The sequence below is a fragment of the Macrobrachium nipponense genome, chromosome 46 (assembly GCF_015104395.2).
Source record: "Macrobrachium nipponense isolate FS-2020 chromosome 46, ASM1510439v2, whole genome shotgun sequence".
Classification (NCBI taxonomy): Eukaryota; Metazoa; Arthropoda; class Malacostraca; order Decapoda; family Palaemonidae; genus Macrobrachium; species Macrobrachium nipponense.
The window spans coordinates 4,530,872-4,548,371 of NC_061106.1; the positions used below are offsets into that span (position 1 = coordinate 4,530,872).

Sequence of the window (17,500 nt, forward strand, 5' to 3'; positions counted from 1 at the left end):
AGTACATACTTTCCAGCAAAGACCAATGCAGTGCTATCATTGTATTAAGTTTGGCCACTCATAAAAAAATTGTGAAAATGCTAAAATTTGTATAAATTGCTCTGGTGTCCATCATGATGATGAATGGAATAGAAAAGCAAAATGTGTGACTTGTCAAACTGGAACATATATCCAATAACAAAAACTGTGACATATACAAATTTTAACTGTCTGCACTAAATAAAGCCAATGCAGAGCATATAAGTAGTATTGGTTTTGCAAAAAGACAATTAGGACAACAACCTAGGAGCTATGATCAAGTTCTTAAGCCACTACCCCTATCTACCACTAGGGGTGCAGTGGCAGCACCCTCCAATGTAGCAGGTGCATCAACCCTTGTGGTAGTGGCCCAGCCATCTGGGTCAGGTGCTTGACCTGTTGAGGCTAAAGCGCAAGCCTCCAACGAGGATAAGATGGCACTCAAACCAACCACCTTGGAATTGTCTCAGGCTGCACCTTTGCCTGATTTAACGGTGACTGAGGAGCAAAAGCACCAAAAGAGGAAATGTTCCCCCTCACCCTCTCCTCCATCAAATCCACTTGCATCACTTAGTAATAGATATGAAGTACTAAGCTCGATGAAAGAACCCCAGCTTGAATTCAAACAATTTGACAAGAAAGGGAAACAAAATGGCACTAGTAAATTAACAGATAATAATCCAAACCCGTCAAGACCAGTCCTTTCCAAATCATCTCTTGATAATGCTCATAAACAGAAGAGAGTATATGGGAAGGCTCCATCCAAAGGACCTTCCACCAAGCCCAAAAAATAGTTTTCATGTCAATACTAAAATGGAACTTTAGAGGTCTCAGGGCTCCAAACAAAGAGCTGGAGGTACTGCTCCATGACCATAACCCAGGCATTGTGTGTCTCCAAGAAACTAAGCTTGGGAGCATACAATATAAACCTGGATTAAATTACACTATATATAATTATCCATAAGTTGTTGCAACACTCCTTGCTATCAGTTAATACTCATCTCCAAGCTGTAACAGTAATTTTCCTTTTAGACAAGCAAATCACAGTCTGCTCCATCTACCTTCCTCCTAATTTGGATTTCACTTATAATCATATTCATTTACTGATCAATCAGTTTCCTACTCTGTTCCTCCTCCTTGATTTTAATGCTCACAACCCCATTTGGGGTGGGAACATGATGTATCATAATATCTACTCCAATACCTACTCAGATACTGATCTGAGCATTTGCTCATCTAGTATTTATATTGATTATGAATGGTCAGTTAATGAATATCCAAATGGGAGTGACCACTTCCCAATTCATATAAAATAGGTTAAGAATCAGCCATCTGATTCACCTCCTAATTGGAACGTAGATGAAACAGACTGGAAGAAATTTAGTGAGTCTGCTCTCATGGAGAAGAATGTAAAATCATTTCCATCCATTTCAGAGGCATATGATTATTTTATCCCGTAGGGGCTAATGAGCAAGGATTTCGATTTTCCGTATCAAAAACTGTCACTGCTCGGTTCTGCAGGCACTGAACTAGGGAAACCATTCCAACTCTTACCTTCAATGGAACTATTTTACCTTACTCCACTGAAGTAAAATTTTAAGGAATGGTCTTTTATGAAAAGCTCACTTGGAATAATCATATTGACCAGTTAAAAGTAGAGAGATCACTTAAATATTTTAAAAGTAGTATTGCAATACACTCCCTGAACACCTGAATTAGCCCTGGTCACTGACCAGCCCGAACTATATCCCCACATATTTACCCACTAAGTGGGTAATTTTAACTGTCAGTGTTACCAACGCTGCAGGTAAAATCTAGTCAAATGAGTTACCTGTGTTACCGTTGGCAACGCTGCCGCAAATACCTGCCACCAGTGGCCTGTCTCCTCATTCCTCAATTGTTTTTTGTTCGCCTTGCTGTGCGGATCAGTCCCACATCAGGCGAACTTTTGGTCATTTAGCCCGACCCCACTCAGAGTTTTCGCATCTTGGTTACAAACTACGAATTTTCCCGTTTCACTTTGGATAGCTACTTTGTACTCGCTAAGGATAAGTTAGGAAATAAACGTCATCACCTTCTACAAACGCCTCGACGATCGAGCCTTCTACTGCTGGATATGTTGGTGCTCATCGGCTCTAAAATAACGTTGTCGCCGACTGCAAACGCCTCTGCTTCTACTTCATCTACAGTTTGACGATCGAGCCTTCTACTGCTGGATATGTTGGTGATCATCGGCTCTGCACGCCCTTCAAGCGTAGGATGAGTACCCGCACACATGATCGACGTTCTTTTCGTTATTTCGTGTAGAAAGTTTAGTGCAATACTAGTCAGAGATGTTTGTCTTGGTCAGGAGACAACAAAAACATTAGTTAGTTATTCCAGAAATTAGTGGACAGGTTATATATAGTATGTTAAGCATATTTCTAGCCTGACGAATAATTTAACCAAAATAGAGATAGTATTATTAGTAGTATATAGTGAATTCTAATCGTTCTTTTTCAGCCCCCCTGCCTGTTCCAGAACCAGCCCTAACGGGTGCTGGGGGTAATGGAGAACCGCAAGCCTCCGAGTGGGTAGGTTCTGCCGGCCCCCCCGGCGCGGAGCAGGCAGTGTTGGCAGCAGATTTCCCCTCCCCTCGATTTGTAAGTTCAGGATGATGAAAATTTAGGTCAGATATAGACGAGTAGGGATAATAGGCTAAATAGTGTTTAGGAAGAGAAGTGCAGGCTTCTTCCGGTCGGTTTTCCGTTTTTCTATTAGTTAGTAGTTTATAGAGGGACAATGTCCTTAGAGCCTCTTGGGTGTTTCTTGCTTCGAGTTCCTTGCGTCAGAATCTTTTAGGCCATGGTTGGCCGTTCAGATCTGGTTTCGGGTTCTGAAGAGTTTGAATACTTATCTTTCGTCTTTAAGGTTACTTTCCTCTACTTATACGATAGCGTAATTTTTAATATCAACTAATTCTCTGTTCAATGCATATCGACGTACGATAATTCGTTATGTAGAGAAATCGAATAAATTAAATACGACTAGCCTACTGTTCACGATGATATATCGTATGAATGTACAGTAGCCTTGCCTAGCCGAAAGTATTCGCTGTACTACATATAGTTTATCTGATTTTTATAGTGGCTAACGCTTTAGGCTCAGGCATTCTGACTACGGATAATTCAGTACAGGTGTAATTGAAACGAACGAAAATCCGATCTTAGTATAATTCAATAGGAATGTAAGCGAACAGAATGAAGATCAGATTCTGTCCGACTAAAGCATTAATTGTATTGTATGGTATCATTCCTATTTTATTGCGTAGTATAAATACTAACTCGGCAGTCATTCACGCTCTGGAATCAGCTGATGACCAATAAGGGTTTGCGTCGCCGTATCCACCTCATTCTTGTCCTGATTGGATAGCGTAACTAACGTAACAACTCTTTCTTACTTAGGCCAGGTTGTCGTCTTGAAGAAGACGTGTTTTCTTGAAGCAAACATGTTTTCAACTAAGTTGGACATTTAACAGTCAATACTGTTATCTTGTGGCATATGATTAGATGTCAGATACTAAAAGGATTTCGGTGTATGACGTCTTCATACGTTTAACGGACTAATGGCCGTCAGTAATTACATTGTGCTTATGTCAATTACAGTTACAAAGAATTACCAGTTGTATTATCAAATTACAGTGACAACTGAAATTAATATTTGACCTAATAAAGTTAATTTAATTACTTTAAATATGTAATTTATTAATTTTCAATTAAATTGAAATGTAATGTATTTTTTTTTCAATTAAATTACAATTACACAAGCTTTTCAAAAACAGCACTGTTGTAAGCAGGCGTGGCTTAGACAGACAATGATGCCGGCTAGTCTATTTCCTTGGCTCCAGATTCAACCATATCACTTGGTCTCGGCTAATGTTTTTGTTCCTAGTTACCATAATGAGTATCTGGATACTTAACTTATGAAACGAAGTCACGCTGTTCGTCTTACGATGTAATTTAAGGCCAAATTTGACTAATACGTCTCCTCATTAGAAGCTAGTTTTTCCCTCAGCTTAGATGCGTAAATTTAGCGATTCCGTTCGTTTTTCACTCGTTTTCATAGGTATTAGAACCTTACACTGATTAATCTTTATCGGTGTGACAACAGTAAACGAGCTCTTTCATGCTATTACTTTCTTTTACCACGGCTGCGTTTTGAATCATACAAAAGCTTGGGACCTCTTCCAGGTTGCTGATGCACGTAATTTTGCCTTATCAGCTTCAAGCTACATTTATATCATGAATACAGTAATTACCGTCGCACGCGGATGAATACAATAAACAGACGTTGTTATCGGATTCGATTACTTTCACACGCCGATCAATACAATAAGTGATGTTGCTATAGGATTCGATCGTATTAGCAACAAGTTCTCGTTCGGTTGTTCATAGCTGTACGCAGTTATACGAGTATATTATCATTAAGATAATACCTTTTAACTTAGAAGAGGGTGCAAATTTATGGAATTGGAGACGTTAGAAGGTTGTAACTCTCTCTCTCTCTCTCTCTCTCTCTCTCTCTCTCTCTCTCTCTCTCTCTCTTACTTTCCTGATTTCATTTTTTTTTCTCTACTCATGCTGTTTTTCCACCCTCTCCTAATAATTGACTCATTGTGCAACAGAGGTTTTTCTTCTTGTTACACCTTTTCAAACAATTTTCTGTCAATTTCCCTTCAGCGCTGAATGACCTCATAGTTCCCAATATTCGGCCTTTGGCCTAAATTTTATTTTAAACCCTACAATTTCGCTGTCTGATGCACGATGTTGCCTACGCCAGCTGCGCGAGAGATAGCAAGACTTATTTGCAATGTAGTTCTGATTTCAAATACTAACCCCATCGTAAAATCGAATTAACGCAAGTCAATTACGGTAGCTTCAATACGGACTGTATTCACGACCACGTCTTGAATAATTTCCTGATTTTCTAATGTTTCTCAGATTATCATGAGGAAAAGAGTCGGTCTAGTTTCTCTCGCCCAGTTTTTCCTGTTAAAACTTATAATGTCTTTACACAACCTTCTTCAGCTGCTCATTCTTCGGATGTCGCTTCGGAGTCTTCTCGCTCATCCTGTTTTTATTTACCAATATCACAGTAGAGCCAGTTTCATTGTTTCATCCTGAAAATTGGAGATGATTTCAATCTCTCTCTCTCTCTCTCTCTCTCTCTCTCTCTCTCTCTCTCTCTCTCTGGGTTAAGGAAATAATTTGGAGGGGCTGCCTTCGTAGCACCTTCCACGGGTCCTGTAATTCTCAGGCTGATGATGTTGATGCTTCAAGGCGGTTCCGCAACTCCGTATTTTCATCCTTACTTGTTTTGAGACGTAATGTGTCCTCCGTAGTTCTTGAGGAGGCTACGGCAATTGCAGATTCACCTGCGCCATCGTTGACTGTATCGATACCGGTTGTCACCACCCACTCCTTTCATAGGGTAGTAATCTTCCTTCTTCGTTCCCATTTATACCTTAGGAGTGTGAGACGTAACGTGCTTACCGCGGTAATTGCTGGGGGGGCTACGGCCGTTCGCAGTTAGTCTGCATCGTAATTAGCACCTTTTGTGCCCTCGGGCCCCTTTCTTAGGGTAGCTGGTAATTCCTTCTGCGGCTCCCATTGGTTCCACAGTTCGTAACCCGTTATTAGAGCACTGTACCGCACAGTTGGTTCTCCACCTGCACAATGTCGGCGCTAGGTGTTCCTGTGGGTTACTCGTAGTGACTTTTCTCTCTCCTTATTTTCTCAACTTTTTTTTTTCCTGCTGCTTTTTCTGTTCCGTCCTTATGGGGTTTTCAAGGTGGGTTCGACCTTGATTCCGTGTCTGGGAGTACTTCTTTCCCTCACTTGCTCCGGACTCCAGTCTAGGTTTAGTACGTATTGGTAAAGGGGGTTAGTTGGATCGCGTTTTGCGACTTCTTCGCTCTTTAGGGGTGTTGCTCGCCTTTTGTAGTCGTCCTGGTCTCGTGTCATAGTCAATGGTGAGTGCGGAGTTTCGCAGTAAATTGAGACTGGTTCAAGGTTAGGTCATCGTCTTGGTTGGTACATGTTTGGCGCAACAGTATGGGAGTGACTCGCATGTGTGGTCGTTCATCGCCAAGGTATATTCGGCTCAGGCGTAACGTTATCGTCACTCGGTAGTGAGGGTTCCGCAGTCGAGTGACTAACTCTTACAAGTTTTGCGAACTGTTGACAGACAGTTCGCTCTTGTGAGTGCGTGGACAACGGTCGGACAGCAGGGGTTACATCATGATGTCTGGGGGGAGTGCGGGTTGCGCAGTCGAGTACGACTTGCACAGGAGTTTATCATCTTCTTGTTGGTATATCGTTGCGCAATCGGATCGGTAGGCTCAGATATGATGGGATCTTATGTCGTTTGGTATCGAGCAGCCAGGTGTAGTAGGTTCCGGGTTCTTGGGTGCTGCTCTTGTCGGGGTTCGGCTTTTCTCCTTTTTTTTCCTGTTCCGGTGTGGCCGGACAGGTCTGACAGAGGATAGATACCTTTGAAGAGAGAGACTGTTGCTAGTTGTGTGTTTTTTTTTTTGTTTCTCCAGCGAAGGAAGCGAGTATAACGGATTGTGGACTTTGTCCATTCTATCCTTCCGCATTCCAGGCTCTGGAGGTATCTCAGTTAATTCAAGTAATGTTTGATATGTTGTATTCAACCAAACCAGCAATCTCTCAAACATCTAGTAGGGTAGTCTGGTTTCGGCGAGTCGGGCAGTTTTTGGGGAATGACTTAAGCTAGCATCATTTTTCTGTATGAGCCAGCGGGTAACTCCTCTGTCGGAGTCCTACTTCCGGTTACGAGTCAGTTGAGGGTTTTTTTCTCTATTGGGTTCCTTCATTGATTCGTGTGTTAAGGGTTACGAATCATGAGGCTCGTATTTGGAGGACACCTTTCACAGCCACACTATGCGAATGTGGTAAGAGTTGATGGGTGTTTCTCTGAGCCTGGACTGTTTGATAACCTCTTCACTTTGGTTTCGAGGGGGTTTGCATACCAGACTAACATTTCTGAGGATTATGCTATGTTCTTGGCAAGGAGAGGAGGGACTATTGTTAAATCATTGCCTCAGCGCTATCCGGACACTCATAAGAATGGGTTCTTAGTCAATCCAAGGGCGCAAGTATGCGGAGGGCTACCCTTTGGCTTCCAGAGGAATGTTTCGCTGTCGGCGATTGTGTAGGTGGTGGTTGAGAGAGTTGTGATTTTTTCTTTTCACAACACCGTACCTTAAGCAATTTCAGTTTCTTCAGAGAGGTTACTCTCGGGGTCCTGTCGTTGCGGTAACTTTTATAGTTGGCTTAGTAGAGTTAGGGTGTTAGAAGCTTAGGTAAGCAGTGATAGTCCAAATGAACTTCAGGGTGTTAGAAGTTTAGGGAGGCAGTGATAGTCTAAATGAACTTTATGGTGTTAGAAGTTTAGGGAGGCAGTGATAGTCTAATGAACTCTAGTGTTTCTGTTGGTCCAGCTTAGACAGTGCGTTTTGTCCCTTAGGCCCTTGAGGTTAGGCAGATCCCGATGGTCATGTTGGAATAACTACTACTTCTTCAGCACAAGTCATCTACATCAGTGAGCAGTAGAGAACTGAAGGTCCTGCACACTCAACTTCTCCTCCATACATGAGAGGCTACATAGCCACATGGGAGGTTCACCATTTCCCCTCCATACACGAGAGGTATAGAATACCACATGGGAGGTTCTTCAGACTCAGGCGGTACCTAGGACTCGACACCGACGGTATGGTACTTCCTATGCAAGCATCCTCACTTACTGAGCTGGACAACCAGGTGAGGAGATTTTTTTTTTTTTTTTTTTTTTTTTTGCCTCCATGAATAAGAAGTATAGCTTATCACATGGGAAGTACTTCTGACTCAGATAGTACCTTAGACTCAACACTGACTTTGAAGTACTTTCTTTGCAAACATCCTCACCTACTGAGCTGGACAACCAGGTGAGGAGATTTGTTTTTACCTCCATGAATAAGTAGTATAGCTTATCACATGGGAGATACTTCTGACTTAGACAGTACCTTAGACACAACACTGATGTTGAAGTACTTTCTTTGCAAACATCCTCACCTCCGAGTTTAGATAACTAGGTGAGGATACATGCTTTTATACATGCTAGGTTGCTTATGAGTTACCTGCGTATGTTCTGTGGACAGGTCGGGCTGAATGAGATTGACCCCGCCTCCGACTAAATGTTGTTAATCGGGCTAATTCAGGTGTTCAGGGAGTGTATTGCAATATGAAGTTTTCATAATAAAACTAATATTGTAATACTTACCTGAACACCTGAATGATTCCCACCCTCCTCCCCACTTCAATTTGATAGTGAATGATTCAATTGAGGAATGAGGAGACAGGCCACTGGTGGCAGGTATTTGCGGCAGCGTTGCCAACGGTAACACAGGTAACTCATTTGACTAGATTTTACCTGCAGCGTTGGTAACACTGACAGTTAAAATTACCCACTTAGTGGGTAAATATGTGGGGATATAGTTCGGGCTGGTCAGTGACCAGGGCTAATTCAGGTGTTCAGGTAAGTATTACAATATTAGTTTTATTATGAAAACTTCATATCTAATTTTAATTGGGGTGCTGATAAGAAATCATTGTTAAGGCTTTACAATGCAGTATGTTTATCTAAGTTAGACTACAGCTGCCAAGTATACTCATCTGCTTCAATTGGACATTGTGCATAATATGGGGCTAAGGATCTGCACTAGAGCTTTTAGAACTTCACCCATTGAAAGTATCTACGTAGACTCCCATCAGCTACCACTGGACCTAAGGAGGCATGCAGCTGAAAAGCACTAGGGAGAATCCTTCTTTTGAGATCTTGAAACAGTGTGATTGAAGTCGTTTTAGGTTTAGTAGATCTTCAATTCCATTTCAAATCAGACAGCTGGGTAAACTGGATGATGAAAATAGAAAAATGCAGAAGGCCCTAAAAGTTAAACATCCTGCTAACCCTCCTTGATTTATTCCAGCAATAGATGTATGCACTGAAAGAGATAGAGAAGAAAGGTTGTCCGGAAGAAGAAGTCAGAAACAAGTTTTTGGAGCATGATGAGAGGCCTATAAATGACAGGAAAATCTATACAGATGGATCAAAATCAGAAAATGGAGTGGGCTGTGCAGTGGTGTGTGAGAGGGAATCATATATAAAAGTTACCAGACTCCTCATCCATATTCACTGCTGAAGCAGCAGCCATAGTTGAGGCTTTAAATCTTGCATCTGATAAGAAATTTAAATCCACAGTGACATATAGTAACTCCTGGAGTGTTTTAGAAGCCCTAAAGAAGTTTAACCCTACCCATCCCTTAATTCAAACGGCCCAGGAATGGCTTTTGTTATCTTTCTGTTTGCCACAAATCAGTTAAGTTTTGTTGGGTTCCTGGGCACTCTGGTATAGAAGGGAACAAACTGGCTGATAGTGAAGCAATGGGTGCTGCAAGATGTGATTTCTTAACTAATAAGGTGCCACAATTGGATATGCATCCAGTTATTAGGAGATACATCTGTAAGAAATGGCAACAGAGTTCTGGTTTTAATTGCATGTGAAGATTTGAGATCATCCTAACAAGGCTTAGGATTGTCCATACCCGCTTCACCCAGAGTTATATTTTAGAGGGAGCCAGTGACCCCTTTTGTGTTCACTGCGATGGTCAGCTATCTGTTGAGCACATGCTGGTGCACTGTCCTAGATTTAATTAATTCCCTTAGGGTAAAGTACTTAACAGCTGGGAAACTATTTTAGACATTTTAAATGGTATTGAGGTAAGTAACCTTATCTTCAATCTACAGCACCGTAGCTTGATGTTAAATCCTTAAGAGCCTTTTACAGTGCTAACAGCAAACTAGGCATCAAGTTAACGACACTTACATCTCTGTAGCTTGATGCAACACAGCACCATAACTCGCACCGTTAACAGCAAAAATCCAACTTAAGGCATAACTCAAGTTATAGCATGGCACTGGAACGGCACCCCCGCCGTAAGTCGAGGATGCACTGTACTATAACTCTCCAGCCTGAAAAGACCCAACAGCCAAACAAGAAACCCAGCAGCTTATCCTACAGACAGTGAAAATGATAGAATACCAGGCATGAGTCAATAACACCAGACTAAAACCAGACACTCCACCAATCACAAGGGCCTATAAACCAAATTCAAAATGTTTACAAATCAAGGTGCCACCTAGTATGCAGAAACCCAGTAACTCCCACATGATTATACAAAGCAGAACCTGAGTGCTTATATAGTTACTCAAGTGTTGGGTGGTGTGAGATATTCAATTTTAGTGGCATACATAGTGTGGGGAGGCTGCCAGTACTGACAGAGGTGCTGCTGAGAACTAACCCAACACGTGTTCAACTGCGATGAGACAGGCTTGTTCCAGAGAGAGAGAGAGAGAGAGAGAGAGAGAAAATCTTTCATCCTTTTCACCTTCTACATACACATCAACTATTTAAAGTACAGGTTAAGGGAGAAAGATCCGTTCAGCACTCTAAAGCCTTTAGGAACGAATTAAGTTTGAGTGTGAAGGTATCACTGTATTAACTCAAACAATTTAGCAAACAGATTCTGATACCTGATTACATTAGTAACTGCTACATTATCTTAACAGTAATTACTACACCATCTCAATTACATACATGGTTAAATCAACTTTTGATGATGATCTTACCACACACAAGATTGGGTAAAGTAAATTATTGCATTTGCATAGGAACGCATCTAAACCTGAAGTAAAGAAAATCAGAGGACTTTTAGAAGTAGTGTTGATTAAATTGAAATGAATTTGACAAATTTTTCTTACATGTCTGCAAAAATAAAATCTTAACATAAAATAAGGTAAAAAAATCTTCCGGATGTCCCCTCATGTATCACGATTACTTACTGTGCACACCATACCCCACAATAAGCATTCCATGATCAAGGTTCTTGGGATTGCACAGGAACTTCAATGGATGAGAGACCCCTCCAACATAAAACTGAAAATAAATTATATTAAAATAATAATTTTATGCATAAAACCAACATTTTTCCAAATAATCACATTGAATGGCAGAGATGAGAAACCATACTAGTCTAAAGTTTTAAACGAGTGGCAGTACCTTATAGTCATGTTAATGATGTTAACACAAACAGAGGGCACATCCTTTCTCACTAACCAAACAAACTCACCTGTATTGGGAATTTTTTTCCAAGTAATTATTCTACGCTTCGTTTCAGTGCACTTAAGAATTTTGGAGTTAATGTAACATAGCAGCAAGCATCCTTTGATGAACAATAATGCCATAAGAGTATACCAATGCACATCATATGATAGTCCTTATTTTGTGCCATGATGTTAAGAGCGAATTTTGTAAGAAAATCAAATCACTTGAATGGGCCATAAATGACTACATGGCAACACTTATGACAACTCTCACCTCAGCTCAGTGATACAAGGGAAAATAGTCTCCCTTGAGATTTATCAAGCTAAGTACATCTCCCCATTACTGTACATCACTGTAAACCTCTTATATATTTGTTTATAAATATAGTCAAGGATTGTTGCTGGTTTAAGCTTTCTCTTTCAAGATATTACATGCACTGAAATTGTAATTTTACAAAATAAAGTACAAAAATATATATACAGGCAGTCCCTGTTATCGGCAGATTCGGTAAAAGGTGATCCGGTTTTATGGCGGCCGGGGATTTATGGAGCCGTAACGCGCCGAGCTCTGGTTATCAGCAATATGGCACAGATAATAGTGTTTGTGTCTTTACCTGTACAGTATTTAATTCTAAATTTATTGAATTTTACCTGTACCCTCTACAAACATCACACTCAATCCCCAGTTATTGGCAGACTCTGTTGATGGCGTTCCACTTTTATGGGGTTTGTCTAGTACCATAAAAGCAGCAATTTTTGGCACCATAACACACCGAGTTCTGGTTATCAGCGCTTTAGGTAAGAGTTATGGCGTCATAACATACCTAATCATTAACCAGTTAACAGTGCCATTAACCTGTTATTGGCACCATAAGTGTGATAAATTGCTAAGTTTCGGTTAATGGCAGTTTTTGCTTCGGCACCCCACCGATAACTGGGGACTGCCTGTATATATGCAAACCTACTGTAAATGTGCTAATGTGGTAAATATAGTACCTTTTCGATACTTTACTCTATTTTTACCTCAACCACTTATTTTTTTTTAAGGGTAATGTATAAAGCTCACTTTTACATTAAATTACAGAAACTTTAATTTAATTTAACTCAAGAAATGCCCCAACATCATTTTACAACCGTCCGGTGTTGCCGATATCTTGACAACTTCAGAATCTAATACATAATTCTACCAACAGCTTTGTAATTAGTTCGTGCACGTGTCACCAAAATATTTTTTCCCTCCTTCTCCTTATTTTGTTAAAACCAGCATAGTTACTTTTATTGTACGACGTGGCATTTTGACCGACAATTAGGTGGTGCGATAGTACCACGGGTAGCGGGTTGGTCAGTTGTCACTTATGGGTGGGGAGGGAGCTGGGTATCGCGGGCTGTTAGGCCCAGTAGAGGATAGCATATTTTTACGTACTTCACTCCTTGTTACATTGTGATGTTTTATCCTATTTTTGACAAGTAACTATTGCAACTTATTATACTGTATATCGGAGAGTGTAACGCTAATGAAAATTACAGTGTTCTCTCCGTATTCGCGGATTTCTCTCTGGACCATATCTAGCCATTATTTGTGGGGGATTCGTCTATTCGCAGGATTTTATGGCGAAAATCATCACTAATTAGTGTATTTTGATGTTATTTTCATGACTAAATGCATTTTTATGGCACAAAAATGATTTATAAATTTTCAAATATTAATACTGATTAATACTGTATTAGTAAGTTTAATAAGAGTAAATGATATCACATAGTAAAATAATAATTCTCTCTCTCTCTCTCTCTCTCTCTCTCTCTCTCTCTCTCTCTCTCTCTCTCTCTCTCTCTCTCTCCTACAGAGATGTATGGTTTTTTTGTATGATAAATAATTGATTTACTATTTTCAAATATTAATGTATACAGCAATAACATCAATTCATTAAAGAAAATACTAAATTGAATTAGTAAGATTTTAGTTTATAAAATTGAAAAATTATGTAAGAATGAAGGAAATCCCGGTCTTCTCTCTCAAACTCCAGGTACTAAAACTGTCAAACATATCAAGTAATGGGACGAGGGGGAGGAGCTGTTGTGTTGTTGCCACCAAGTGTTCATGCACTCTCTCTCTCTCTCTCTCTCTCTCTCTCTCTCTCTCTCTCTCTCTCTCCTACAGAGATGTATGGTTTTTGTATAAATAATTTATTTACTATTTTCAAATATTAATATTAATGTATACAGCAATAACATCAATTCATTAAAGAAAATACTAAAGTGAATTAGTAAGATTTTAGTTTATAAATTTGAAAATTATGTAGAATGAAGGAAATCCCAGTCTTCTCTCTCAAAAACTCAGGTACTAAAACTGCAAACATATCAAGTAATGGGACGGAGGGGGAGGAGCTGTTGTGTTGTTGCCACCAAGTGTTCATGCAATTTCTCTCTCTCTCTCATTTACTGAGACTCGAGAATTTTTATAGTACATGTACTATATGTACTATGTTTTTAATACTTCAAATAATAATAATAATAATATTATTATTAATATAACTGTATTTACAAAATTCATATTATGTGATAGTATTTTAAAGAAATACAATAATCTATCCATTTCACTCTTTTAATTAAGGATAACTCCTCCTCTCTCTCTCTCTCTCTCTCTCTGCTGCAAGTGTTAGAAGTTCGTATGTGCACACATACGTATATACCTTTAAGGGTAATAACGTTTAGGATTACTTTGAAATTATATAATATGATAAGGTAAATTTGATGTAGGATGCTACATAAGATTTACATTTGGTCTTTTTGTTTCTTCTCTCTCTCTCTCTCTCTCTCTCTCTCTCTCTCTCTCTCTCTCTCTCTCTCTCTCTCTCTCTCTCTCTCTCTCTGTGTGCAAAAGAATTGATATACAGACAAACATAATTGTTCAACCCTCTCTTTCTCCCCTTCTCTGGAATAGATATCTCTGTTATTGGCTGTTTATATATTTCTAATGGTAAAATGTTTAAGATGACTTTGAAATAATATTAATAATACCAATTCAATGGCATATTTGATGTGGAATGATAGGCAAATATGGGCATTTTTAGAGGGGAGTTCTAACTATTCGAGGGGTTTGCACTATTTGCAGGGGTCCCAGGTACACATCCCCGCGAATACGGGGGGAACACTGTACTTTATATTTTCAAATCCTAAAGTATAGAATTTTTTTCTGTTCTAAAAAAATTAATGCTCTTTCTAGTTGTTATAGCAGCATTTACTGTTTACAAATAGTTTATTTGCTTCATAAGTATTTTTTTTATCTATCTATTCATATGATAATTACTATTACCATTGCTATTATTGTAAAGTATGTTAAAATACACAGTGGTCCCCCCGTATTCACGAGGGATGCATACCAGACCCCCCCAAGAATAGTTAGAAACCGCAAATAGTTGAAACCCCTATAAAAATGGTTTAAACCTCCTATTTTGTTAGATAAAACTCAAGAAAAACCTACTAAAAATTTTTATACAGGTTTTTTTTTAATAGTTTTATCACAAAAAGTGTATTTTATGATGGAACTGATAAAAAAACACAGGAATTTTTGCATATTTCTCATAGAAAAATACAGCGAATAGGCGAGTTTTCCTAGGAAATGTTCCAGACAGAAATCTGCGAATGTGTGAGTCCATGAATCCGGAAAATGTAAATACGACGGGTCCACTGTATATCATATTTAGAGAGAATATTCTATCTTTATTACCTAAAAGTTCAATAATAAAAATTACCTATGATATTTGAAGGAACAAAGGAGTAAAAATGATACATTCTCCTAGTCTTTTGCATATATACCATATAATAGTTGTAAAATAAAATACGTACTTTAATATTCACACTACATAAAAAAGCAATTATTGTAATTATGTAAAAAAGCAATTATTGTAATTATATAAAATAAAAACTAAGAGTAAATACAATAGGTTTTATGTTATTTTTTTGTTTTATTATAATATATACTATACCAAAACCACAACTCCCACCACCACCACTTAATGCAAAAATATACAAAAGATATAGAAAATTCTCATCATGGAAATAAGTACCTAATGAATATAGATACATATTTCATCCAATACAAAATAAACACTTACTATCATGGTAACTCCAACTGATTGTTATGTTTATACCCTTTATTTTAAACACTCATCAGATACTCAAAAGGAAAACAAAAACATTCGGGAGTGTTGCCATAATTTACACTAGCCAACCGCATGATGAGACGGTTTGGGAGTTGCCGTGTCTTTATTTTTCTTACTGAGCAGGATATTATCTCATAATATTGTGTGTGTGAGTGTGTACGTATGCTGTTATGTTTTTTTATTGCGCATGATTCAAATATATCAATATAAAACAAGTTTTGACTGAAAAGAAGTACATTTCACTATTTTCCTTTGCATGCAAATTAAATTTGGTCTATGGGGAACTTTTTTATTATACAAAAATATATGAGTAAAATAAAGTTTAAAATATTAAAACTTTTACCAGAAAAATAGTTTTATCATAAAAAAAATAATCCAAGTTAAGGGGGCCGGCCGGCTAATGCCGTTTTTTAACGACAGGACTTTGACATTCATACCACTTAAGGTGACTTGGGACATCTCAAACCGCATATGATTTCGCCTCTGACCTTTGGTTTTGTGACGCCAGGGTAATTTATCCCGAAAATAACCATTTTTCAAATTCTATCTCCTTCCTTGATATTTAATATTAAGACCTGGTATTACTACCATATATAGACCTGATGTAGACCTCCAATCAAATGGAGAGTTTTTTTCTAAAAGTCTTCTTTTTGCTAGATATGAATTTTTCAATATGGTAAAAAAAATAAACCCTATAAATCACGAGAAAAAAATTTATAAAAAAAAAGACGAAACAAAAATTGGAAAAAAGGGCTCTATTTGATTGTTCTATAATGTCTTTCTGAGTTATATACCAAATTCCAATGTTATAGCTTTAAAACTAAGTGAGGAGATAGATTTTGAAGGTCAATAAGTATAGTTTTGAGATACGGGCGTTCAAAGTTTTCCTTCGTATTTCTATTAAGACAAAGTTAATAAATAATGATTATTAAGAATGTATATTTCTTTTTTGTGTATTAATAAACCAAAACTATTTTATAATCATAATTTAATCATAAAGTTTAAAATCATAAATGATGATCCCTTTGCTCATATATCGTAGCCTGGGGCACTGCTTGAGGCAAGATGGGGCACTCCTTCCTACGTAACCCCCCTCTCTCTTCCCCTTTCACTAACTCGGCTTATTACAGCGAATTTTCTTCTGATGTTAGCAAAAGATGTTTTCCTTGTATTTTCCTCTTTGGCATGATGACATTCTTGCCGAAACAAAGATAAACAAACGTAAATGCGAGAGAATGTCAGAGGTGAAACTCGAAGGTGTACTCCTTTTACAAAGACAATTTAATAAATCATGATTATTACGAATTTCATATTCCATTTTGGGTATTAAAAAACCAAAACTATGTTATTTATCATAAATGAAGATCTCTTTGCTCAATGATCGTAGCCTTGGGCACAGAGTGTGACGTGTGCGTCAGGCAAGAAGGGGGCGTTACTAGGCGACCCTCCCTCTCTCTTCACTAACTACGCGTATATTACGATATTCTGTAATGATACTTGAGCGATTTTTCTTCGTCTGTATGTTAGCGAGATGTTTTCCTTCTCTTTTCTTCATTGGCATGATGAACTTCTTGCCGTAACATACATAAACATACGTAAATGCAAGCGAATGTCACGAAGTGAAACTTGAACGTGTAATCTACTTGAAGTCTATGGTCCAACTGATTCATGATTGAACCAGATACTCGCAGTAACTCGCTTCTGCGAGCCACGGAATCTCTACAGATCCATTTCTCCATTTCTTCTTTGCAATAATTATTAAAATTTACGATAACAGAAGAAATATTGCATTTTCTTGTACGGATGAATGTTTTAGGCTTATTGAGTTATGTTTACTAATTACCCTATAACTACGAAAGTAAGAGGAATTTTGACAAAATATTTTGTATACGTATTCTCAATTGCCATATGAAGCTCCATGAATTTTTTCGTGACTTTGCATTTTTCGCCCTATACCACCATATATAGGGGTTCTGGCCGGCCCCCTTAAGTTATGAGGGAATTTGTGAGAATATAGAAAATAGTGCTCTGAAGAGGCTTATAGCAGTTCTCGGGTTAAAAGTTAGCTTAATAACAGGGAAGCATGACTGGGGTCATATTTACTGTTGAAACTCAAG

The 17,500-nt window shown here is 38.4% G+C and overlaps 1 protein-coding gene across 2 annotated transcripts in view; it reads right to left on the minus strand.

Moving 5' to 3' along the window:
* LOC135214739 (putative cysteine proteinase CG12163) overlaps positions 1-17,500 on the minus strand; it is a 77,791-nt gene that overhangs the window by 16,165 nt on the left and 44,126 nt on the right. For both annotated transcript variants that reach the window (XM_064249076.1, XM_064249075.1), the window contains exon 8: positions 10,960-11,053. In XM_064249076.1, the coding sequence (XP_064105146.1) occupies positions 10,960-11,053 (94 nt within the window). The remainder of the gene's footprint in view (positions 1-10,959; positions 11,054-17,500) is intronic.